This window comes from Caretta caretta, chromosome 4 (genome assembly GCF_965140235.1).
Source record: "Caretta caretta isolate rCarCar2 chromosome 4, rCarCar1.hap1, whole genome shotgun sequence".
Taxonomy (NCBI): Eukaryota; Metazoa; Chordata; order Testudines; family Cheloniidae; genus Caretta; species Caretta caretta.
The window spans coordinates 135,004,817-135,030,940 of NC_134209.1; the positions used below are offsets into that span (position 1 = coordinate 135,004,817).

General features: G+C 45.3%; 1 protein-coding gene across 2 annotated transcripts in view; it reads right to left on the reverse strand.

Annotated features, from left to right (window-relative positions):
• Positions 1 to 1,237: 1,237 nt before the first annotated feature.
• NAT8L (N-acetyltransferase 8 like) overlaps positions 1,238 to 26,124 on the reverse strand; it is a 61,479-nt gene continuing 36,592 nt past the window's right edge. For both annotated transcript variants that reach the window (XM_048849095.2, XM_048849096.2), the window contains exon 3: positions 1,238 to 11,471. In XM_048849095.2, the coding sequence (XP_048705052.1) occupies positions 11,104 to 11,471 (368 nt within the window). In that variant the 3' untranslated portion in view covers positions 1,238 to 11,103. The remainder of the gene's footprint in view (positions 11,472 to 26,124) is intronic.

Sequence of the window (26,124 nt, forward strand, 5' to 3'; positions counted from 1 at the left end):
CCTGTGGTAGGAGACACTTGGACCAACCCCACTGACAGGGCAGTGTGCTGTTGAGTTTCTCCTGGCATTGTAAATCGGCTTTTAGGAGAAGTTTTCTGTCACCTCAGTGGGGCTCAGTTTAGCTTATTTGTATTATACGGTGCATTGAGCTCTGCCCGTGTGACTAAGGGGTAGAGGCTGTGTAGTTTTCCCCCCCTAATTCACATTTCCCTACAGGCAAGGGGTGTTAGGAGGATAAATACATTGCAGCTTGTGTGGGACTCAGGTAATAGGGACAGAGGGTCAGGTAAGTATCTAAGGTAGAAGGAGATAAAACAGCTTTTTAACCAACTACACCAACCTAAAAATGTGAGGATTTGTAATGGGTATGTTGTCTGCGCTAGTTTAACTACATTAAAAAATAAATAAAAGGAAAAGAGACATTGAAGGGAACAAGAGGGAGGGTGGTCTTGGGGTAATACTAGCCTGGAATGCAGGTGATATAGAGTCTATCCACACGTGACCTTGGGCAACCGGTTTTAACCCCAGGTTCTCAGAGTATATAGGTGCCTAACTCCCATTGAAATAATGGAATTTAAAACCTAAATACTTCTGAGGATATGGGTCAAACTCTCTGTGCCTCATAGCCCTGTCTCCAGAATGAGGAGAACACCTCTTTTTTCCCTCTGTCCTTTGTTCAGAATGTAAACTGTTCAGAGCAGGAACTATCTCAGGCCCTGGGTATAAACAGCACCTTGCACCATTAGGCTCTGATCTCAGCTGGGGCTTTAGCTACATCTGTCACTAGTTCTAGTATTGAGCACAAATTCTCAAGCAGTTTCCACAGGCATCTGCAAGAGCCTCAAGAAGCAACTCCTCTTAATTACTGTACTGTATGCGATTCCAAGCCAATAGTCTGTCAAATGCAAAGCTTGTCTTGGCAGACTAATGTGTGTGAACACAAGGCCTAGTTGTGACTGTCTATTTACCAAATACATATCTTCAGAAGAACACATTTCTAACTATGATGGGATTAGTCAGTGAGCCACGAGTGCCTGGGGATGGTAAAACGGAGGCATGTATGACCCATGTATTTCCTATTTGCCAGTGGGGGGAGCGGGGGGAGGGTGAAGAGAGAGAGAGAGAGAGAGAGAACTGGTATTTTTACTGCAGCATTTCCACCACTGACAAAAGCTTACGAATTTTCTGAAACTTCATGTACTCTAAGAACAGAGTCAGTAATTTCACTGCAATGCAGTTTAGAAATAACTTATGTAAGTTTTAGATTTTATTCATTCACACATTTACAGCAGTTGCTTTCATATTACAATTCTTTCATCTTTTCAGTTTTCACTTATAAAAAATTAACCGAATAAACCTTATTTATCCAAATTTATCACAGCAGGTCTGGTTAATTTTCACAGTTACAACGGCCATCAGAAACAGAACTTAAGTACCTACAAGTCATTCATTTACAATATCGAACTTGGTTCTTCTTAAAGACACGCTGCATTCATTTCAGAGCTGAGTGGATATAGTGTGTCCGTACTCTGCTAAAGGAAGATTGAGTAGAGAGATCACTATATTGAGTAGCAGTTTATAGGCAAGGACTCCAATGCCTAAAGATGTACTGAGGAGTAACTTGCATGTACAACATTTCTTGACACATGCTGTAGTAACTGGTTTGTTTTGATATGGACAGTATGCGAACGTTTACCAGCAGCACTTATTATCCTCATTGTGTGCTGGCACAGAAAAGTACATTCTTTTAGTCTATCTTCTGCTATTGTTGAGTCAGAGTTGTAGCGGAAAACTGGATTAGGAGACTGCAGAAACAGACACACTGCTCTATGCTACTTTTGACAGTGCTCTCATCTATCTGCTGAAAGGACAACCCTCTCCAGCTAGGAATGGTGGATTACTTTAACTTACTTTTAAGATTCTACCAAGAAGATACTGCATTGTATAAAGACTTGGGGTGTTTCTATTGTCTTCAAGTTGGATGATCGTGTATCAACAAGTTCATTTCCAATCTGACCTCAAGTCTCAAAGACCAATGGCCCATGATAGTACTTAACTCTGATCCCCAGTTACAATAGCAGCACTTGATTGCCAACGTGTTCATTACTATGTCTTCATTTACTACTTTCCCGTTCTCCTCCCCCCGTCTTTGCAAACACACTCATTTTCTTTACAGTGGTAATTATTGCTGTTTTAAAGTATGTTCATAGGAGAATACGTCTTTAAGGTTTTGCAGCCGCTTCCTGTTACAAAGTACAGCACTTACCATGCTGAACATAGAAAACACAAGACTTATTTCACATTGGTCTTGTAGAGGTATGAAGAGATGCAGAACAGGAGACTGTTGAGGGGAGTCTGAGTTTCCATTGAGGAGCATGTTAAATCTGATAACCCATGATTTTTACTAGGCGAGCACTCACTTGGACACTAACAATTCTGCTAATCTAGCCCCAATTTTTTTCAGTTGACATTGAATGGATATTTCTGCAAATGCATACTACACAATCTGTTTAACACTACAAAGAAGTGATTTTACCTTAACTGCATTAGTTTCAAGAAGATTTTTTAGCCTTAATAAAATAACGCAAGCACACAAACTGCTTAAAGATAACAGCCCAGTCATAAGAACAACCAAAACGCAGTGGATGCTTTTGTTATTAAAAAAGAAAAGAAAAAAATACATACAAGGCAAAGGTCTAAACTTAGCTTTGGCTAAAGGATATTGAAAACAAAATTAGTATATAGTCATCATGCTTACAGCTGCTGATTTCACATTCAAACATGTGTTACTTATAAAGAAATTTACAACTGCATTATGTATCTGTTACACTGTTGATTTAATTAACTTCCACCTTTTACTATTTAAACTTTAACAGTAAACTCTTTCCTTTTCAAAAAACTATCCATGTTGCAAAACAACGCAAGCATTGATTTGTACACTCCAAATGTTGACTTCTAGCTTATTGTTGACTTCAAGTTATTGTCTTTTAACTACACTCTCAGTTGTTTACATTGCATGCTAGCTTATTTTAATTTCAGCTAAAGATGCTTAGAAAGATAATTCAGGTAAGTCTTTTAGTGGCAGAGAGGGAAAATACAACATCTATACATATCCCTCTCACTGAGGAGAGGTAAAAACCTCTGGCTACAGACACAAGGGTGTGAGATTTCTTGATCAAGGTTTGGTGTGAGTATGGTTTGAGAAGAAGGAAACTGATCCTTTTGCATTTTCAAACTGATTTAATAATTGCACATCCATTATTTTTTCTTTATATGGCATAGTGTATGCAACCCCAGGACTCCAGATGGCTTGGAATCAAAACACCTTTATTAGACTTTAAATAGAATGCATGTCAATAGCATTAAACCAGGCTCTAATGAAATGCAGGCTTAGCGCAAATTTAAAATTAGACTGTTAATTCAAAGGTAACAGGAGCTGGCTCTTGCCTTTGTTTGTCTAGCAATTCTGAACACCTTGCAGAAAGGATTAGTTATCCAGTCATCTGCATCTCAGTCATAAACTCTGGAAAAATTTAAAGGCAGAAGATACAGATCATGAACTGATACGGTTCAACGCTACAAAGGACAATAATAAGGACAGTGACAGCCTTCTCTAAACATCTAAGCAACTGACTTTCATTGATCAGATTTTTTTATCCGATTGCCTGATTCTGCTCCCAATGAAATCCGTGGGAATTCTGCCACCCACTGCAGTGGGAGCACAAGGATCTAAGGGTCTGATTCTGCAAGATGCCGAGCACCCTCCATTCCAACTGAAGTCACAGGGACTTGAGAGTGCTCCTCACTGCATGGGTTTGCACCCTAGAAGTGTGCACTTCAGAATAGCAGCCAGCCAAGGCCTAATCCTGCATCTCATGTGAGTAATAAGAATACTTGGATCTCAAGGAGTTTTGCAAAAGTGACCTGCCTCAGGTCACCCAGCAGGTCATTGGCAGAGGCAAGAACACAGCCCAGGTTTCCTGACTTCCAGTCATTTGCACGGTCCATTCTCTGTCACTGATGTGCATAAGGGCTGCAGGATTGGGCCTCTGGACATTAATATGTTACTCATGCCACTTGATCCTTTACAAGGAAGTTGCACTAATTTTTACATTGATAAGCTATTGATAAGCTATTGTACTCTACTTTCATATGGCGTTTCAGTGACCATTCAAATAAATAATTTGTTGTTGTGACATTGCAAGATCACATATGCATAGAACATTGTTACGGTATTTTACATTTTAGTTAAAATTCTTGTTTTCATTTCAGATAAGCACTTTTAAGAACCAAGCTTCATCCTGCAACCGTACAATCAACTAATCAAAAACTGTTCAACCCTTGACAAGATTTAACTACATAAAATGCCAGGCTGTTACACAAATACTCATTTTAAAATCATACAGGCAAAGTAATGAACTAATGTAGATATTTGCTAATTAGCAATTTTAAAATCAACTTAGTTCTACAAATTAATCACAAACACAGTTCTTGGAATTAAGTTTCATTCCCACAAGTTATACCCAATAATTTTGTTCCATGGATGCACTAGGAAGGAGAAACTTATTCTACTGACACATGTAGGACTCTGTGCATAAAAACAGTATCTGGAGCCCACAGTCCTGTGTGCGAATAGAGACTGCAATACAATTATGGAGAGGGGAACCTAGGAAGCATTAAAGTGGTATTGAAAAATAATATTGTACATACCCTGTAGCAGTAGCAACCTAGGGGAAAGCCTGGCGTCATCCCTCTCAGTGCAGAATTCTGAAAGCTCCCATGGCAAGAAGCACTGTGAAGTGCCTGTCAAAGCGGAGATTAAAGCGGCCATTTCTAAACCTTCTGCAGGTGCTGACCATTTCACTAGAGGGGGAATGGCATGAGTTTGTGACAATATCAGTTGAGGAGGCCTGGAGAAGATTAGAACCCACTTTCCGTACTGCTTTAACCACTTAGCATCACTGAATGGAGCTGAGCAGAGTCAGGGGCCTAGATTCCTGCTGCTCAGGGTTAGATGTCAATGAGACACATGGTTTATAGGTGGCACTGCTCAGAGCAGGCGCCAAGGGGCCGGTTCTGCCCCCCAGTTTAGCATGGACACACAACTCCTGTTGTTTCAGCGAGAACTGCCCAGGTGTCTCCCAAGGAGGGCTCACGTGCTAATGAAGTTAATATTAGACACATGTGACTCAAATATTTATTTTTCCCTTTAGTGATTTACAATTTTAAGAGGACTATGCAATATATTAGACCCTGATCTTGCAAGGAGGGTTTAGCCAGGAGGATCCTGGTCCTGACCCCGACCCCAGTCAGGTCTCCTGCAGGAATCCACACACATGGAGCTCATGGTAGGATCAAGGCTGCAGGCAGGAAATCTATGTTTGGCCGCCAAACAAATCACCAAAACAGAATCCTGACACTAAAATAAAAATTAACTAGAAAGCTGCAACTGTGACGCTGACAGTGCAGAATGGGGCAGAGAGCAGGGATAATCCATTTGCATGCATGGGAAAAGCAGACAGTGGCAAAGCTGTTGTAAAATACTAAGTTCTAGTACTTCTTAAAAACATTCTCCAGCTGAACTCAAGGTGGTTATAAACTCCAACCCTTATGATGAGAGACACACACACACAGAGAATCTGTGATTGTTCCACCACACTGTGCATCAGTCTGGAGGGCTTGCATGGAAATACTAAAATGGCAGCCCCTTTTCTCCCATTGACAGCCTGTTCATAGACAGGGAATAGTAACAGGTGTCTAAACACTGTTAAAAATTCAATTTTAATGTAGTCTCTTATTTAGTACATAAATTAACTCTCTACAATGTTAGAATAACCCCCCTGGAAAGATCCTGTAAAGGTTCTTTCAATTGCAGACTTAGATTGAGAGTTTCTAAGGGCAGGGACGGTGTCTTTGTATAGCCCCTTACACACTTACTGCTGTATACCAGTGTTAAATAACAACAGCCAGTAAGAGGAGGTTACTTACCTGCAACTGGAGGTTCTTCAAGATCTGTATTCCACTGTGGGTTACGCACACACACTGTGTGTCCGGAGCTGGAGAATTTGAAAGTAGCGTCTGTTGGTCAGCGCATGCGCCCTGGCTCACTTCATGCCTCTGACCCAGGGAATAAAAGGCAGGATGGACCAAATCGCCTCTCCAGTTCCTTCTCCACCCCAGATCAGGGAAGATCTGAAGCAGAGGGGAAGGAGGGCGGGATGTGGAATACAGATAGGGACCACACATCTCAAAGAACCTCCAGTTACAGGTAAGTAACCTCCTCCTTTTCTTCGAGCGATGGGCCCTCTAGTATTCCACTGAGGGTGATTAACAAGCAGTGTCTCAGCAGGAGGAGGGTGCGAGGAGGCAGACACTAGGGCTGAGTGAAGGACAGACATTCCAAAGGAGGCATTGGAGAGGAGCCCTGGACTAGGGCATAATGTCCCGTAAAGGTGTGAATGGAGCTCCACATGGCTGCTTTACCCCATCAAGGTGGGGCCCTTCCTGACGCGATGCCATAGTCGCTGCTTGTGCTCTTGTGGAATGAGCTTACCCCATGGGGCGGGGTGGGAAGGTTCGACAGTTGATAGCAGAATAGGATGTAGTTAGAGATCCATTCGGAAACCCCCTAGGTGCAGAACACTTGTCCCCCGATTCTTTCCATTGTAGCGACGAATAGTCCTGGGGATTTCCTGATTGGTCTTGTTCTGTGTAGGTAAAAGGCCAAGGCTTGCTGCACATCGAGGGTATGGAGTCTCTGTTCCTCTGAGGAAGCGTGTAGTTTAGGGAAGAACACAGGTAAGCAGATCGACTAGTTCAAGCAAAACTCTGCAAGAACCTTGGGGGAAATCTGTACAAAATGCTAGAACTATTTACAAAACTAAATCCTATTTTAAAGGCCAAAGCTGAAGCTACAGACAGAGAGGATCTGATCCGGACCATGAGGCGACAAGAAGGAACTGGAGAGGTGCTTGGTCTGCCCTGCCATTTATCCCCTTGGTTGGAGGCATGAGGTAAGCCAGGGAGCATGGGCAGACCAACGGACACTACTTTCAAATTCTCCAGTTCCGGACGCATGGTGCACATATATAACCCACAGTGGAATACAATAGGGACCATCACTCGAAGAAATGTTCAAGCAGAATGAAGGAGGACTGGTATTGTCACAAGAAGTCCACCCAGCAATATGGCTTCCAGCAGCAGTAGGTTAAGAGCAAGCTGCATTTTAATACATAATGCAAAGCTGGGAGTTTTCGTGGTGAGAAGTGTCACCTCACATGTGCTCTGGGGTTCTTGCAATGAGAAAAATGGATGTAACTAATCTTTTATGATGCCATTTAAATATATAAAATCTGAGACTATGGATGGATAAAAACACAAACAAGTCTTTGATCTTGCGGTCTCTATGCAGAGTGGGAGACTTGCCTGGGAAGGGACTGCAGGAGTTGGCCTTTCGGCCCAAACTGGGCCCTCTGATGGGAAGGGATAAGCATCAGTAGTCTGTAGCCTGAAGTCCACAGAGATTCTACAGGAAATAGAGGGGATTATCGGGCTCCAAGGCTGGGTCCATATTAACATGCTTGGGGAAAGTTTCCCCAGAGATGCAGGTCCAACAACTAAGACTGCACTGACGGGTCCAGTGTTTTCAACCTCTGAGTTGTCTAACCATACTCAAAGGAGATCTAGCAAACAGCAATAAAGATACCCAAGCCTGGTCTACACTAGCACTCTCACTCCTGCTACCAGAGGTGAAGCTACTGTAGCAGCTGGAGAGTTCCCAGCGAATGTCAGCACAGACAGGGCTTAGATTACTAGGAGTTCTACCAATCACTCTGGTGTCATGGTTTGGCAAAACGAAAGCAAGACATTCAGCAAGAACTACTTCCGTTTGGAGATCAAGCTAGCGAACAGGACAGACAGCAATGGCTCCTGGTGTTCTCACCAAACAAAATATTCCAAAATGCATTTCTGACAAAGCAGGGGTGACTTCACACAGGCATTAAGAGAAATAAATTTGCACAACAATAAATCTCTGAGAGGCAGGATCTTGATTCCGGTCATTACAACTTCGGTGCCCTGCCCGCCTGTTCAGAAGTACCGAGTTCCCATAGCGCCTTCCAAGTTGCATATTGTAAAAGCATTATCTCGCTTATGCAAATCAAAGGTGTTATGGTAAGAGATACAATAATAATGTTACATTTAACTGTTTTGTTTTTTTTAAAGAAAGTTGGTGACTTAACTGTGTTTCTGTCTCTGTGGGAGTTTAGGGCATTTGAACCAGTTTTGGCTTATGACATAGATATGAATGAGGCATATTACAAAGGCACAGGTATCAAATAAAACCAAGAACATTCTTTTAATTAGACACCCCAATAAAAAAACAACAATTAAATTTATGTATTTTCCCCTTCATTAAGAGACTAGCTATTTTCATTATCTGGAAAGGTTTTAGTGCGGTGACTCTACAGCAACTGAAAAAAAATTTAAAAAGGCACAAACTTTTTTTTCTTTCACGTTTGCTAACACTTTATAATGGTCTATTTTTACCCAGGTTAATAAATCACTGAAAGCAGCAAGAAAATATTATGCCAATTTCTGTACACTATACAAAAACCCCTACCCTCCACTTCAGGAGAAATGTACAGCATTAAAAGACTTTTAAAAATATATAGTAGCCCGCAAAGAAATTGTGTTAATTAAGCTCTTGGTCTCCTGACATAGTGCCCTCCATTATCTACTTTCTCCCTTTATTACCGGGACAATATACCTTAGGGCACTGCCATTTTATGTATGGTATAGATTGAGGCAGGCAGAAATCCAGGGCTGAGAGTGTGAATTGCTTAACAGAGTAATAGGACAAAATCTTCTGGCTCGGATGTGCCTGCACCTACCCCTTTGTACCCCCCACCCTGCTCGCCCCTTGACCTGGCATTGCGTATGGAGGCTGGAATCTGTTCTCCCACCCTGCTAGCTAGAAGCAAGAGCAGACAATGAATGAAAAGGGTGGGCTCAGGAGACTAACCACACCCTCTCATTAGGCTCCAGTTTCTCTACTGTGAAAGCTGCCTTTCTCCTTAACACTTGCTAAGTATGTGCAGGCTTCTTCCCGATTGAAAGAAGCACCCACGGAGATGCTCCCGCCCTTGGTAAGCAGGAATTGCACAGACAGTCCTGAGTTTGGCTCTCCAGTCTAACTGGCCAGTACCATAGGCTACCAGCCAGTTAGGAACTAATGAACTGTGGACCCAATTCCTACCTTTACATTGATGAATCTCAGTGCAGGAAAGACCCTGGACTGGAAGTGAAAGGCTAGCATTTTGGTTTCCACCTCACAATATAATTCACATGTGTGTTCTGTCCCACTTCTTATTAGTTAAGCCTTCTGTCTGGTCTTCCTTTCATTCTTTCTAGTACCCTTCTTACTTGTCTCCACTATTTGATTTGACAAGGATAAATTTGTTTCCTCCTCTCTGAAACTCTCCTACCTAGTTGTAGTCCTATAACTCTACTATAGTTACAAGTGTTAGTAACATACGTTCAGTCCCTTATCAATTTCATCATGGTTTTTTTCCCACACCGCACACACATAATACTTCATAGAATAGTAACTTTTTTTTTCAGGAACTTAACTTAAAGGGGGTTTCCCTTTAAAGGTTATAAGATAGCTGAATCCCATCACCCACCCCAAATTAAGTGCAACCAGAAATGTTTTTAATATTTCTGATACCACATTTTAAAAATTAAAACCTACTGATCTTCCCCCCGACATAATTCATGCAAAGTTGTTATTTGTTTAAATAAGTTATAAAAATTGGTATTTCAGGCTAGAAGAAGCTGTATTCTTGGTTATTCTTTTGTTGGCAGGCACTGTACATACATATTAGGTACAGACACATGCCGAATCTGCTTTGCATTGCTTTTTGCATTGTACGATTCACAAATCTGACATCATTAAAGCAGTTAGTTACCTTTTATGGAAGGCTGCAGTGAGGCCATCTATAATTATTAAACAGCAGCTGGTTAAGATAATATGTATGCTCCTCCCCCCCTCCCCCCCCGCACACTCCCAAAATGCAATTATCTGTCACACATTGCTTGTCTGAAGTGTTTAGATTTGGTGCTCACATTAATGTGCAAATGTGTTGCCATAGGAACTGCAGCCTCCATTATGCTTCAATGACACCATTCAGCAAAAGCCAAAACAAATATAAAATTTAAAAAAATTAAAAAAAAACCCCAAACAAACAAAAAAACAAACAAACCCAGAAGGCAGCAAAGAGAAACTCCAATGCACATGCAGAAGTCTGGCCCAGGACTGCAGGTTATGCATGGATATAGAACAGCGCAGGAGATATTTAAGTTTGATCTTACTTTACAATATGTTACAATGGGGCTCAGAGTTCAAATGGTTCAAGTCTGTTTGCTGGCTTAGGAAGGAAAATGAGAATGGAGAAAAAGTCATGGTTACTGGATGCACCGAGGTTCTTTCAGATATTTGGCAGAATGAGGCACATCCAAAAAAAGTGCAACACCAGTGCCTGGATGGCAGTGCTGTGTGTTTGAGTGCGTGCACACACTTCCTCTTCATGCATTGTAGCAAGCGTTTTTTCACATTTTCTTTGAAAACTATTAACCAGTAATTTATAGTAAGATGAATGCATATTTTAGTTACTGGTGCATGAAATACTGAGAAATGCATTCAAGTAATATTTCTGCACTTACTGTATTATGAATGTCATCACTACATTATCTTACATTTGGAAAAAAAAATACTATGTACACCAGACCAGTGGTACTATTATGTTTGTAAGTTTCTGTGCTTTATGTAGGTACCTGGGTAAGATTGGAACAACAGGCTGTAGGTCCACTCTGACCTGCCAGGTCATTAACACTGTATGCATTAGGAGAGCAGTACTTCCAGCCTCAGCACCACCACCTACAGCATGCGAGGAAGGATCCTTATTTTGTACAATCAAGCTGTACAAAGCAAATTAAAAATGAAATGAGGGAACGAAACAAACAATTGAAAACAAAAACAATGAAAAACAAAATAAGGGCAATTTTGGGGGGATGGGAGAAAAAACTTTTTTTTTGCTTTTGTTTTTATTCTTCGCGCAGCTGCAGACGGTAGCGGTGGTAGCGAAGCTGGAAAAACATTCTCTCAAGTATGGAATGCGTCATCCCAGGGAGGGTGTAGTGTTCAGTGATGCCCACATGTTTAAACCCTAAGGATTCATACAGCTTGTGGGCTGCCATCTTGACAGCTGTGGTTCCCAGTACAATGGAAGAATAGTTGTTGAGCATGGCAAACTCCAGCACTTTGCGGCCCAGGGCCTTGGCAATCCCTTTACCCCGGAAGTTGGAATCTACGGACATGCGGCGCAGCTCCAGGGTGTTGTCTTCCTCGTTGCCTCTCGCAGCCACGATTCCCACCACATTTCCGTCCAACACAGCTACCCAGAAGCAGGAGCCTACAGAAGATAAAGCAGAATCTGAAGCTGAAGAATGCAACTGCCCTTCTGCATAAGCCTACCTGGGCTTAATACATCACCTTAGGCCGACACAGAGCCAGATTATAAAGGTACTGAAATCAATGGGAGTTGGGCACCCAACCTACTTAAGTGCTGTTGACAATCCTACTGGGCACCTATCTGCATATTTAGGTGCCTAAATACCTTTGTGCATCTGGCCCAAAATTGCTTTCTTAAGACTGATAAGAGATTGTTATTGCCCAAGAGGGAGATGGGTAAAAAAAATCTCCTCCAATTTGAAATATAAGACTTCCTATTTGAGACCAAAATTGTAAAGGACATTAGACAATACACCGGTGTAAGGTGACTAGGGGAATTTGTCCTCAACCTGCACCAAGATTTAATTCTCAGGTGAAAGCCTGAAAATGTGTCAAACTCAGGAGCTCACTTCTCCTAAATCATATGGGAAAGGTGAAGTGGAACCATCCCATACGCCACCCTGCCCTATTAGAAGGTTATCCATTATAAGGGTGTTTCACTTATCTCAATAAAGCACACAAAGGGAATTTATTAACTCTCCCTAACACAACAACATTACATATCTTTGGTTTCTTGGAACGGCCTTAGTTAGAGGGAGCTCTGTGTCAAAAGCAGCTGCAAAATGAGCTTCTTTATTGCAGGTTTTACTGCAAAATTCCTTCTTTGATATAGCCAGCATTGTCAAAGGACTCTATTTCCATGGGACATGTGAATAGCTTGTGTACAGTACAAGTCAGGATAAATCCAACATAACGAGAAACTTCAGCCTAATGCAGTAACTGAGTAGCCCTGCAGCCAACCACCTTCAGCTGTGGTCTCAAAGCTAAGCAGGGCTAGGTGCACGGAGTACTTGGACAGGAGATCAACAAAAAAAACCCAGTAGCTGGAGGAAGTTATATTAGTGATTTAGTAGGCAGCATTCTTCCCCTCTGAATCAGTAATGAACCAGAGCCCGTCACAGTGTTAAGGAGTTACTGGGCATATTGTTGCCTTTCAGGTGAAATGTAAAACCAGTCATGTCATTTAGTGTCCTACAATGCTTTCCTCCCAGAGCATGGATGTTGATCCTAAATGGATGTCAGAATTCCCATTGAGTACTTGCAGTCTGTCTACTTAAAATTTCCATGGCATTGTCAACTGGAAAAAAAAAATTACCTACCTTTCTGTAACTGTTCTTCGAGATGTGTTGCTCATGTCCCTTCCATTCTAGGTGTGTGCGCGCCCATGTGTGCAGTTGTCTGAGATTTTTGCCTTAGCGGTATCCATAGGGTTGGCTGAGGCACCCCCTTGAGTACCACGCTCATGTGCTGGTATATTAGGCGCCAACGACTATGTCCTCTCAGTTCCTTCTTGCCAGAAACTCTGACAGAGGGGTAGGAGGGTGGGTAATGGAATGGACATGAGCAACACATCTTGAAGGACAACAGCTACAAAAAGGTAGGTAACCGTTTTTTCTTCTTTGAGTGCTTGCTCATGTTGATTCCATTCTAGGTGACTCACAAGCAGTAAACCTGGAGGTGGGCTTGGAGTTCACAGTCTAGTGGCTTGCAGCATCCCTCTACTGAAGCCAGCATTGTCCCGGGCCTGCTGGGTACGTGCGTAATGGGATGTAAACGTGTGGATGGATGACCAGGTGGCTGCCCTATAGATGTCCTGGGTAGGCACCTGGGCTAGGAAAGCTGCTGTAGAGGTTTGCGCCTTGGTTGAGTGGGCGGTGACAATCGCTGGAGGGGACACCTTTGCCTGATCGTAGCAGTAGCAAATGCAGGCAGTGATCCAAGAAGAAATTCTCTGAGTGGACACCAGATGACCTTTCATCCTGTCGGCCACTGCAACGAACAATTGCATTGACTTGCGGAATGGCTTGGACCTTTCAATGCAGAAGGCTAGTGCCCTCCAGACATCTAGGGAATGCAATTTTTAATTTGCTTGGTACAGCTTTAACCATGTACAAAATAGCTGTCAGATGAAGCACCGCCAGGTTCGGATGCAGAAGACTGCGTGGTTTTGGGACAGCACTTCCGGCAGGAGCGGTAGCTGTAACAGAGCAGCAATTGAGAGGTCCAGCAATGTGCCGAACCAGTGCTGGTACAGCCTAGCTGACACTATGAGGATTACCCCACCTTGTTTGATCTTCATGAGGACTCTGTGAATTAAACGGCATCGGAGGGAAGGCATATAACAGAGCCCATGATCATGGGAGCAAAAAAGCATCCGGCAGGGAGCCTCTGTCAATCTCCTGAAAGGAGCAGAAAACATGGCATTTCCTGTTCTGCTTGGGTGCGAACAGGTCCACCTGGGGAGTCCCTCACCTCTGGAAGATGATGCTGATCACTTCTGGATGGAGGGACCACTCGTGTCGAGACGAGAAGATCATGCTGAGGCAATCTCCCAAAGCATTCCTGGCCCCAGGGAGGTGTGCGGCTACGAGAAGGATGTTGTGTTGTATACAAAAGTTCCAGAGCCTGAGGACTTCTTGGCAAAGGGCAGATGATTTGGCTCTGCCTTGCTCGTTGATATAGAACATAGCCGCTGTATTGTCTGTCAGCGCCTGGACCACCCTGCTTTTTATGTGAGGTAGGAAGGCTTGGCAGGCCAGGCAAGCCACTCTGAGCTCCCTGACGTTGATGTGTAAGGAGTGATTGTGACTCGACCAATGACCTTGCATGTTGAGATTGCCCAGGTGGGCTCCGCATCCCAGGTCCAAGCCATCGGAGACAAAGGTTACTGACGGGGAAGAAGCTGTGAGGGGAACTCCCTCCAACACCGAAGCAGGATTCTGTCATTATGTGAGTGATGACAGCACATGGTCTGGGACCCTGACCACACAGTCCATGCTGTCTCTCTTGGGGATGCAGACCAATGCCAGCCACGCCTGCATAGGCCTGAGACGGAGATGCGCGTCCCGGACCACAAGTGCAGGCCGCCGCATGGCCTAACAATTGCAGGCATGTGTGACCGGTGGTGGGAGGGTGGGCTTGCATACATGAGATCAGGTCTGCCATGGCTTGGAACCTAGCCTCAGGGAGCAAGGCTCTGGTCTCAGTAGAGTCGAGGACCCCTCCAATGAACTCTACACACTGCACTGGAATTAAAGTTGACTTTTTCTCATTTATTAAAAGCCCCAGGTCGCAACAGATGGAGCAAACCAGGTTGAGATGATGCCGCACCTGATCCTGGGAAAGGCCATTAATTAACCAGTCATCGAGGTACGAATAAATTTGCACCCCTTGGCACCTCAGCGGCCACTGGTGATATGCACTTTGTAAACACTCTCAGGGCTGACAAGAGACTGAAGGGCAGCACCATGAATTGAAAATGGCAGTGACCCAACGTAGAACGGAAAAAACGCCTGTGCCCCAGGAAAATGGAAATATGCATTCTTTAAGTCAAGAGTGGTGTACCAGTCTCCTGGATCCAGGGAGGGAATAATGGAGGCCAGAGAGACCATGCGAAACTTCAGCTTCTTGAGAGACTTGTTGAGGCAGCGCAGGTCCAGAATGGGTGTGAGGCCCCCTTTTGCGATTAGGAAACAGTGGGAGTAGAACCCTTTCCCCTTCATGTCTGGAGGGACCTCCTCTACCGCCCCCAGGCTTACGAGGTTCTCGACCACTTGAACGATTAGTTGCTCGTGAGAAGGGTCCCTGAAGAGGGACCTGGAAGGGGGAGTAGGACAGAGGGCTGGCCATGAACTGCAGGGTGTAGCTTGAAGATATTATGCCGAGCACCCAACCGTCTGAGGTCAGCTGCGACCAGGCCGATCGGAAGGGGCGCAGGCGGTTGAGGAAAGAGCAGGGGGGTGGATCCTGGGAAGTGACTGGGTCACTATCCTCGGGCGCATCCTCAAAATGCCTGCTTCTGGCTTTCGGAAGAACCAGGCTGAGCAGAGGAACAGGTCCTTTGTCTCTGTCCTTCTTTCTGTAGGAGCTGGACCGAGGGATACCTCATGACCTGGACGGAGGTGGAGGGGGACAGAATGGCTTTCTAGCCTGCTGAGGGGTGTGTAGGCCTGAGGAATGGAGGGTGGCATGGGAGTATTTAAGGCCATGGAGCCATGCATCAGTCAGCTCTGAAAAGAACCCTGCTCCCTCTAACAGGAAACTGAAGGATAGTCTGCATCTCCTGGGACAACCCAGAGGACTGTAACTAGAAGCTGCACCTCATGACCACTGCAAAAGCGACTACCCTGGCTGCCGAGTCCGTAGCGTCCTAGGCCATCTGGAAGGTGCCCCTCATCACCACTTTTCCCTCTTCCACCAAGGTGGCGAACTCCTGGGTTCAGTCCTGTGGGAGGCCCTCCTTGAACTTGCTGATGGAGTCCCACAGGCTGAAGTTGTATGTGCCTAGTAGGGCCTGATGGTTAAACACCCAAAATTGCAGGATGGCTGTCAAATAAATTTTCCTGTCAAACAAGTCCAGCCTCTTGGCATCTTTATTTTTCGGTGTGCTGTTCACCTGGCCCTGTCTGGGCCTTTTGTTGACAGCAGACATGACCAGGGACCCCCGCTGGAGGGGGATGCACAGGTACTCAAATCCCTTTGCTGGGACATAGTACTTCTTTTCCTCCTTCTTGGAAGTAGGCGGAATGGAAGAGAGGGTTTAATCACACAGACTTAGCAAGTTTTAGGACCCCTGGGTGGACAGGTAATGTGACCTGGGCTGGGGTGGAGAAGGGCATGACATTAAAGAGGTTGGACTCCTCCAATAGCTCTTTGACCTCCAAGTTTAGGTTGGCAGCCACCCTTTTGAGCAGGGCTTGGTGCTCCTTGAAGTCATCAGGGGGTTGCTTGTTTGCGAGGGGCCTGCCAACGCTTCATCTGGAGACGATGAAGACAACTGTGCCGCAGTGGGAGGGGCAGCTTCCCTTGGGGATGGCTCTTTGGGCATCGGGCCCCACTGTCATCCCTGTGTAGGATTCTGCACCGTGCTCCGACTCCGGTGCTGGCTGTGCCAAGGGCAGCTTGTCCGATGCAGCCCGGGAGGAATGGTGGGAGTATGGGACGGGCATAAAAGGTACATGCCACGGGTTCCAGTACAGCCACTGGGCGGGCCACTGCCCCTGCCTCCACCGCAGGAGCCATGCCAGTCTCGCAGCCTGGTGGTGATTCACCTTTGTTGGTGAGGGGTTGAACTGTCCTTCAGACTTGGACCATTGCCCTTCCAGTGATCAGGGCGGAACTGTAGATGCCGCAGTCTGCCGACTTACTCTTGTCGGCGACTGGCAAGGAGAGGGTGAAGAACTGTCCCTGCCCAAAGAGCAGTACCGGGGAGCCGAAGGTCAGTGCCGCCTCTGAGAACGATCCGGCACTGGGGGGGGTTGGAGAGGATTGACGCCTGGGAGACTGCCTAGGTGATGGTGATCTGCGCCGTGGCAATCTCTGGTGGGAGGCCCGATGGTACTGTGTGTACGAGGATTGGCGTTGTGACTCACGTATCCTGTGCCTCATAGGTGGACATCTTGGTGTCAGGGACCTGGGTCTTCTGACAGGGGACCGAGGCTGCGGTGATGGGGATTGATGCCTGTGGTATGGGGACCGGGGATGCTCCGCTGCTTTAGGGGACAGTCCCATAACTGGCTTGCCCATAGATGCCATGGCCTTAGCCAGGTCCATCGCCTGGCTTGGAGTCTGCGGTGCCGGACGGCCTACTTGCTTTGGCAGCCAGGCCAGCTTCGGGCACAGATGGCCTTATGAGGGGCTGGGACCCCTTGCTACTCCCTGGAGTCGGAGGTGGGTCCCTGGCTGGGCTAGGGGGTCTGACCACACTGGTGCCCCCAAATAGCTCCGGGGCGGGCACGTGGCCTAACACAGGTCCTTTGCCCAAAGCCCCCTTTTTCTGCAGTGCCAGGGGGCCCGTTGACTTTGACCGCTTCTTAGGCACCAGTGAGAGGGAACGGTGCTGGGCGGATTCCGGTGTCGGTGGAATGCCAAAGTGCGCACAGATGCCAAAGTGCCGGGTATGGAGTCTGATCGAGAGGGCTCCGAGGCAGGACAACGCACAGCCTCCATGAGGAGGGCCCTTAAGCGAATATCCTGTTCCGTTTGAGTTTGAGGGCAAAAGTTTTTGCAGATCCTGCACTTGTCCTTTCTGTGGGATTCCCCAAACAGCTATCGTGAGGGTGACTAATGGGTATTGGCTGGCTGCACAATGAGCATGGCTTAAAGCCTGGGGGATGGGGCATGCCCTGCTCCGAGGCAGAGTCCCAGCTGGGACTCTAACTCTTAAACTACTACTGTAACAGTTGACGTAATGGTCTAACTAAGTACCTAAAAACCAAAAAACAAAGGAGACAGAACCATGGACTGTAAGAACCACTAACACTCTTGTGATGCAAGACAAAGTGCTCAGACCAACTCTCAGGGGCATTAAGAAAGAACTGAGAGGGCGTAGGATCGGCGGCGCCTAATATACCAGAGCATGAGCGTGGCACTCAAGGGGGCACCACAACTGACCCTACAGATACCGCTAAGGCAAAAATCTCCAACTGTACACGTGGGTGCCCACACACCTAGAATGGAATAGACATGAGCAAGCACTGGAAGAAGAATATTATTTCTCACTCTTGTGCACTGCTGAGCTGTGTTTTACTCTACAGGTGACTTCACATGAATGGTGAGTGAAATAATCCCTAAGAGCAGTAAACAGTAGCATCTATGTGGATGAAATATGCTGTGCAAGGGAAAATCATCATAAAAAGGAAGTGCTAACCTAATAAGCAAGCAGGGAATATCCTTCTTCACCTAGTAATTGCTTTCCTAGAAATAGCAAGCAAAGCATGTCTACAGCTATCGTCCTTGGGTGCTGCTCTTATGGTAAGAACACTACCTGTTGCTGTACATCAATACACTGCCAGAAATGCAGAGAAGCACGATAAACTTGACCATTGACGATAGTGGGCACTTGCTCTGAGCATGCCCACAGAAGACCCCTGGCAACAATGCAGCAAGGTCTAAGCCTTCCATAAGCATTGTCCCCCTAAGTAAATGTTTCCACCAATAACAACCCTACTTAAATAAAAGACAACACAAACAAGGACTCCAACTTAACTTTGACCTCTCCTCACACAGTTGTACTGGTCTAAATATAACTCCTCTTCTCTGACTGCAGGCTCACTACAGGGCTTACATAAAAACACACTTTTTAATAAAGCCAAAAGATGGAGCACATACGTGAGCATGCTCAGTACCTAGATAGACAGGCACCCATACATCTTAAAAATGAAAAACACTTCCCAAGCCCAAAAAACATTAACCAACCCATCCCCTCAGTCACATCTTTTCCTTGGAAAGCAAGCAGGGCTTGTGGGGTGAGCCAAGCATCATCAAACCCTGGCGCTGGAGGACCAAGGAGGGAAGCGTGTTTCAAAGCCAAGGACTCACCACTGACAATGCTCTAGCACTGTTCCTGACTATTATTATCAAGTTTTTTAGGATAGTGCCTAAGGACCAACTAAGAACAGGGCCCCATTCTGACAGGCATTGCACAAAACACAGAATAGTAGATAATCCCTGCCCCGAAGAGCTTGCCATGTGACTAGACCAGACAGACAGGGTGGGAAAGGAGTAGAACAACACTGTTATGTTAGCGCTACAAAATAAATAAATAAATATAATTGGGGGTGGGCCACAGACGGAAAGAAAAGTGGAGAGGAAAGGAGGTAAGGGGGCTCAGGAAGGGAAGATTTGGAATGAAACTGAGGTGCAGAGACTGGTCCAACCCTGCCCCTCAAAGAGCCAATCAGTACAGGGCAGAGAAAGTTGAGTCAGAACTGTAGCAAGTTCTCTGAATGTCTGATGGTCCCTGCTTGGGTGGCACCTGCAGCTGCTCCTATTGGCCAGGGTCTTTGCCTGGTTCCACTCTGAAGTTTGTCCTTCCCCCCAGCCAATGCCACATGGCTGAGGGGAGGGGATCCTCCCCTGCACAGTTCTGGGTCCCAAAGGGTGCTCCCAGCTGGGCCCCATTTTACCCCTTCCTAGCCCAGTGCAGTGGTCCCTGCTTTGGCTGCTTCTGTTTCTCTCAAGTGCCTCATACGAAATCAGGGGTTGCAGTAACACACGACTGGAAGTGCATCTCTCAGGTAGCCTGGATCAAAAGTATTTAGGGCTTTAATAATCAAACTCACCACAAGCTTCACTCAGAAACCTGTCAGTAGCCAGTGCAGATCCCAGAGCAAAGACATAATGTGCTCTCAGGGAGGAACAGGGAAACTGAAAAGGATGCCCAAGCTGCAATTTCTGAATGGTTCAAAGGTGTTGCCCAATGGAGAAAACACTGCAACAATCTAAACTTGGAGTGGCAAGAGTATGGATTAGTCCGGGGAGGTCTGCATCCAAAAGGAAGAGGTGGAATCTGCTTGTTAGATGTTGATGATATGATGAAATGCACATGACCACTGTTGCAATCTGAGAACCCAGTAGCACCATGAGATCCACCAAGAATCCCAGGTTACAAAAAACTTAGAAACAAAGGATAGATGTGCCTTGCTAATCAGAGGTACTGATATAATTTCCTCCAATGACCGGAATGCTTATTGGGTGGGAGAAGCCAATGGAGATACTCCAGATTTACACTGATTCACATTAAAGTAGTATTTGGCCCCAAGAGCAAAACATGTTAAATTTTGTATTAATAAGTTTGATCAAGGAATTAATTAGGCAAGGCTGAAGTGGATAAATTCTCCAAATGATGTTTCAGTGACGGCAAAAAATTCTCAAACCTAGCTGAAGAGCTCACTGTATTCTATATGAAGTAATTCCTACTTTAGCATTTAGGGCCTAATCCTGCAAAACATCCTTATCCGTATGAGCAACCCCACCCCCACTCCCCCATGGCTTGAATAAGGCTAATCAAGCAATAAGGACAATTCACAAGAAGGGGGGGAGGTGAGAGACTAGGTCCCAGGTTGACTTCCCTGAATCTTGGCAACACATCAGGTCAATTCTGGGAGTCGACATGAGAAATATGATTCACTGGGAAGTACTAAGATGTCCTCTGCTCCCCCAGCAATTCAGATTGCTGCCTGCCCAGCAAACTGACACTTGCTAGCCCTGGAACCAGAATGGCAGTAAATGATGGTGCCACTAAACCAGACTACAAGGCTAGTTCCAGATCAAATGTAGTTTGTTGTTCTATCAACACAACGCACCCCCTTTCCCTCCACTCCACTAAACTCAGAATGGAAACTGGGCGGGAAATGGTTTTCCATCCTGCTAAAGTGTTCAGATATTTTTTTAAAGTTTCCTATTTCAGATCAAGAGATGGGCAGGGTGCAAAAAAAGTGTTCAGATTAGCCAATAATCCAGTGGTTAGGGCAGTCACCTGGGATGTAGGAGACCCAGGTTCAAGGCCCTACTCTGCCAAATTCAGCAATTCCATCCTAAACCTGAGAAGTTATTCTCCACTGAAACATGCACACATTCCCATTAAGTATCAATTTTGACAAATCAGCGTTTTCCAACAAAAAAAATATTTGGTTGAAAAATTCCCGACCGGCTCTACTCTCAACACAATGACGTATGGCACAGTTAGGTTTACAGAAAGACTAGGATGAGGGATGGCGCCTATGTCCATGACACAAATGCCCCTTTAAGATTTAGAGACACGTAAATCAAGTATCCTCTGAGATTCCTGCTTTGTTTTTAGCAAATTACTGTAACAATTTTAAACAGGAAAAGAAAATCTATTTTTAAACCTGGGTTATGAAATTGCTTCCCATTACTTTTTCCAATGCAGGTCTGTTGCTGAGCATAATCTGAAGGGGAGCAAACTGGTGGTAAACTGCTGACCTGAGATCCACCCCCAAATAAGACACTGGCTCGGAGAGTGAACCATCACATTTCAGAACAACAGGAAAACTCTACCTTTTCAGCCTGTCTCTTAACGGTCAGTTTAGCCTGTGCTGATTCACAGGCCTATCACTAATTCTTCTTGGTAACTGGTCCTTCCGTCTTGCTGAATTAGTTCTAGAAGCACTGCCACTAAACAGAATCACTACCCTCAGAAGTTCAAATCTGAACATTCTTGAATGAGGACTGGCAAAGGCATTCAGGGGAAAAAGCCTCCTATTCCTTCCCTGGTGACATTTTTCGTACATGGGGTGGAAAATGTGTATCTCCTTCCTCCGGTTATTCTGAAATTACAGGTATGAGTCATAGGCCTGCAGCCTTTCTGCTTTTCATACATTTTTGTCTGGACTGAAATAAAATAGCTAACAGATCTTGCTTGGCAGAAGTAGGCAACAGAATTAATAGGGTGCTATTAATACCAGGAGTTCACATTTTATTCTCGCATAAATTGGTTTTTGCTGTTTGAAAATAATCATGACTGGAGAGATGAATAAACACCTTGTCAGTGACAAGCCTCCATTGCGATACCTGTTCCTTTTTAATTTTCCTCAACTTCACCCTCATCTACCTTCATAGACTTAGAGAGACAAGGTGGGTGAGGTGACCTTTTATTGGATCCACTTCTGTTGGCGAAAGAGACAACAGAAGTTTGTCCAATAAAAGATACTAACTCACCCATCTTGTCTCTCTAATATGCCTGGACCAACAAAACTACAGAAACAAACATCCACAGGCTTAGCTCCTTTCCATTATCCACCACTTCCACCCAGCTTCAAGTACCCTCAAAATTCTTGATCTTGCCCACTTATTGCAAGAAAATCTCCTTAAACGAGCCCTTCTTTACAAACATCTCTAATTGTGTTCTTTAACCACCTTCCTCTACACATACCATTGCTTTCTTCTTCTCTTCACTGTTTCCCTGATATAATGGCCATTCTGGGGCGATCCGATGGTCAGTGCCTTGAAAAACAGCAGGGATTCCCAGGTGTCCATTACACAACAAAGGGCATGTCTAGAGTGCAATCTAAAAGGTGTGATTCAAGCTAGTTCGGGTATGTCTTCTCAAGCTGCAATCTAGCTAGCTTGGGTCTTGGAGCAGTGAAGCTGTGGCAATGCATGCTTCAGCACGGGCAGTACAAGCCAGTCTGGGACCCAGAGTAATTACTTGAAGGACTAGCCCAGGCTGAAGCCCACAGTGCCCCAGGTTTGCTGCTCAGGGACCCAAGCTAGCTAGATTAAAGCTATTTCCGGTATAGCTACGGGAACTGCAAACACATCCCATGATGGCAGTACAGACATAAGTAAAGGAGGAGGATGGATGGCCCAGGAGTTGAGGGCGCTCATGTAGGACTTGGGAGATCTGGGTTCAATTCCCTCTTCTGCCACAAGACTTCCAGTGTGACCCTGGGCAAGTCAGTTAGGATCTCCTCTGTAACATGGGGGTAATGACACTACCCTGTCTCACAGGGGTGTTGTGTGGTTCACTTCATTAAAGATGGTCAGGCACTCAGATACTGGGGGCCAGATAAGTTCCTAAGTTAGATAAAAAGCTCAGGTTTTAGATAAGACCCTTCTAGAGCAGGGGCTCTCAAACTTCATTGCACTGCGACCCCTCTGAGAACAAAAATTGCTACACAACCCCAGGAGGGGGAACTGAAGCCTAAGCCCACTCGAGCTCTGCTGCCTTGGGGGTGCCAAAGCTGAAGACCAAGGGCTTCAGCCCCAGGCAAGGGGCCTATAACCTGAGCCCTGCTGCCCCTGGCTAAAGCCCTGAGGCTTGGGCTTTGGCCCTGGGCCCCAGAAAGTCCAAGCCAGCCCTGGCAACCTCATTAAAATGGAGTCACGACCCACTTTGGGGTCCTAACCCACAATTTGAGAACTGCTGTTCTAGCAAATGCTATCATTGGCCAAATTTTTATTGGTGTAAGCTGGTCTAGTTCCCTTGACTTCACTGGAGCAGAGCCAATTTACACCAACAGAGTATTTGGCCTGACCATAATTCTGACCATAATTCCAGGGACTCCAAGAAATTTGCTACCTCTAACATAATAAGCTTTGTCCTCTACCCCTGTGATCAAAGAACTCAATGGACCAGAATCACTGATATGCTCCAGCTGCTTTGCGCCACTCTGGGTTTACTGCTGCTTCGCATCGCTAATTTAACTGGCCACTTAATCCATGTTTATGGCTCCTTTCAGCTGCCAGAGAAGCACGAAGCAGGCCCAGAGTGTACTGGTGAATCTAGAGCCTTATTTCTTCCATTAATGTCAGCTACATCACTTCAGGTAACTACTACCCACAATCTTTCTGTCCTTCCAATATCTCTGTGCCACGAGGCCCTGTCAGACAATAAAAGCACCTCATGCCTTCATCCTATTCTCCTTCAAACCTCACCTCCCGTATCCCAGGATAATTAACCACCTGCCCACTCGTACATTCCCAAATACCTTCAGTGTGCCACACCTCTCTCAAAAGTCCCTTCAGACTCCTTTGAGAGGTCTTCCCTTTCTGACTACAAGCCTGGTGCAAGTTCTCCCCACACAGCCTTCTTCAATATTCTCAGCATGGCTCACTCTCCTGTCACTACTGACTCATGATTATTTCTGCTCAAACATGGCTTTCCTGCCTTTACTTTCTTGTATCCAACGTGGAATTGAGATCAAAGGATCACCACCTCCAGCTCAGCACAATTCCCTGAAATTCTAACCTTCTCACCCTCCTGGTTTCAACTCCAGGCACTACACCACCTTTCTGTAGCCCACAATACAGCCTCCCCTATCACCCTGCCACTAAGCTATTTGAATATACCTGCTCCTGTTTATTCTAAAATGCAACACACTTAATTCTAATCTCTCCCCACCCCAAGAAAAAAAAAACTATTATACCCAACATATGAGTGAATTAACCATAACACAGCCCTTTTCAGCCCATCCCACCCTAAGAGTTATTTACTTTGTCATAATATCCTTCATTCAGTAGATCCAAGATAGGCAATTCCCTGATTGTTAAGGTGTGACGTTTTGGGGTCCACCCAGACCACTAAAAGATTCTGTCTCTGCCCACCCTTTAACTTCAGGGGTCTTTATGATGGGCAGCTTTGGTTCAATTCCCTGACATCAACAACCTGCCCACAAGCATAAGGTTTCACCCTGTCTCACCAGCCTAATTACATCTTAGGGTGACACCAAGAGCTCTTCCAGTCCTGGGTTTCCCCAAACACATCTCTCCTATGTTCTTAATTACCAGACACACAGAATGATCCTCTCTGGTTTGTCACCCCTGAAGGTGAAACCAGCCCCCCAGTTATCACATCATTTTGGCACACACACTCCACACGGTTTGCACATCAGAGATCTGCTTGGGATAAAAACAAAGTTTATTTAAAAGAAAAAAACACATATTCCAAGATGAAATAGTAACAGAAAGCAAACACAAGTTACACAGAAAACAAAACCAAGAGACAACTTCAGCCTTTACACTTTCATATTAGATAAAATCCCTTTTCTAATAAGTTACCTATTGTCTTAGAACAGTTTCCGAGGATACCCCCCAGCTATGGGAGGGATCCCATGCTCACAGACATCATCCTACCTCGAGCTATCCCCCAAGTTCTGGATAAAAAAAACAACAAAAACCGCTCAGTTCCAAGCCAGTTTTTAAAAAGCTTTTTCCTCCCCTCACATTTGTCCCCGGTGACTCTTGGTTAGTCAGAGAGGGGAAACTGCTTCCCGACTTGATGTTGGACAGTCAGGATGTTCTTTTCCATTTTGAGTTGTCTCAATGTCATTTCACCATCTCTAATGGTCCACCAATCTCTTCTCCTGGGCTGGGCAATGGATAGTTACTCAAAGTCAGTTTCATGTAGATAACTAGTTTAGGGGGTGCCCTTCCTTGTTTGACATGGAACTGAAGCTGCACCAGTTTTCTACACACAAATACATACACTCCACAATCAAGCCTGTATACGTATCCACATAACAATTACTCCACTTAGAACATTACAAGCTTTCAAAAGACACCTTATTGTACTATAAAAACCTATCCAGTTACACAGTATGCAATCAGTTGGTTGTACTGGTTATTTGGGGGGGGGTTGGCCTTCTGTTCGCCCCTTGGGGTGTCTGGACCCTAACTGTCACATAGGGGCATCACTGAGCTCAACTTCACTGTCCTCCCATAAGGAATACAGAGGTTAGTTTCTACTCTCATTTTCTGGACAGTCACATGTCTGTAAATCCTATTACAGTCACACCCAAAACATCCCCACATGTGAACTTTGCCAAAAAAAAGGGGTTACTTAGATCTTCACCCTCTTTTGTCTTTACTGCAACTCCCAGGCTTCTCAAGAAAGAATTTTCTGTAGTATCTGGCTGATGAATCTTGCCCATATGCTCAGGGTTTAGCTGATCGCCATATTTGGGGTCGGGAAGGAATTTTCCTCCAGGGCAGATTGGAAGAGGCCCTGGAGGTTTTTCGCCTTCCTCTGTAGCATGGGGCACGGGTCACTTGCTGGAGGATTCTCTGCTCCTTGAAGTCTTTAAACTACGATTTGAGGACTTCAATAGCACAGATATTGATGTGAGGTTTTTTTTGTAGGAGTGGTGGGTGAAATTCTGTGGCCTGCGTCGTGCAGGAGGTCAGACTAGATGATCATAATGGTCCCTTCTGACCTAAATATCTATGAATCTATAAGTCCACATATTCAGCCTCTCTAAAAATGTACTAGCTCACCTTCTCATTCATACTCAAAAACACAAACACCCATCCAA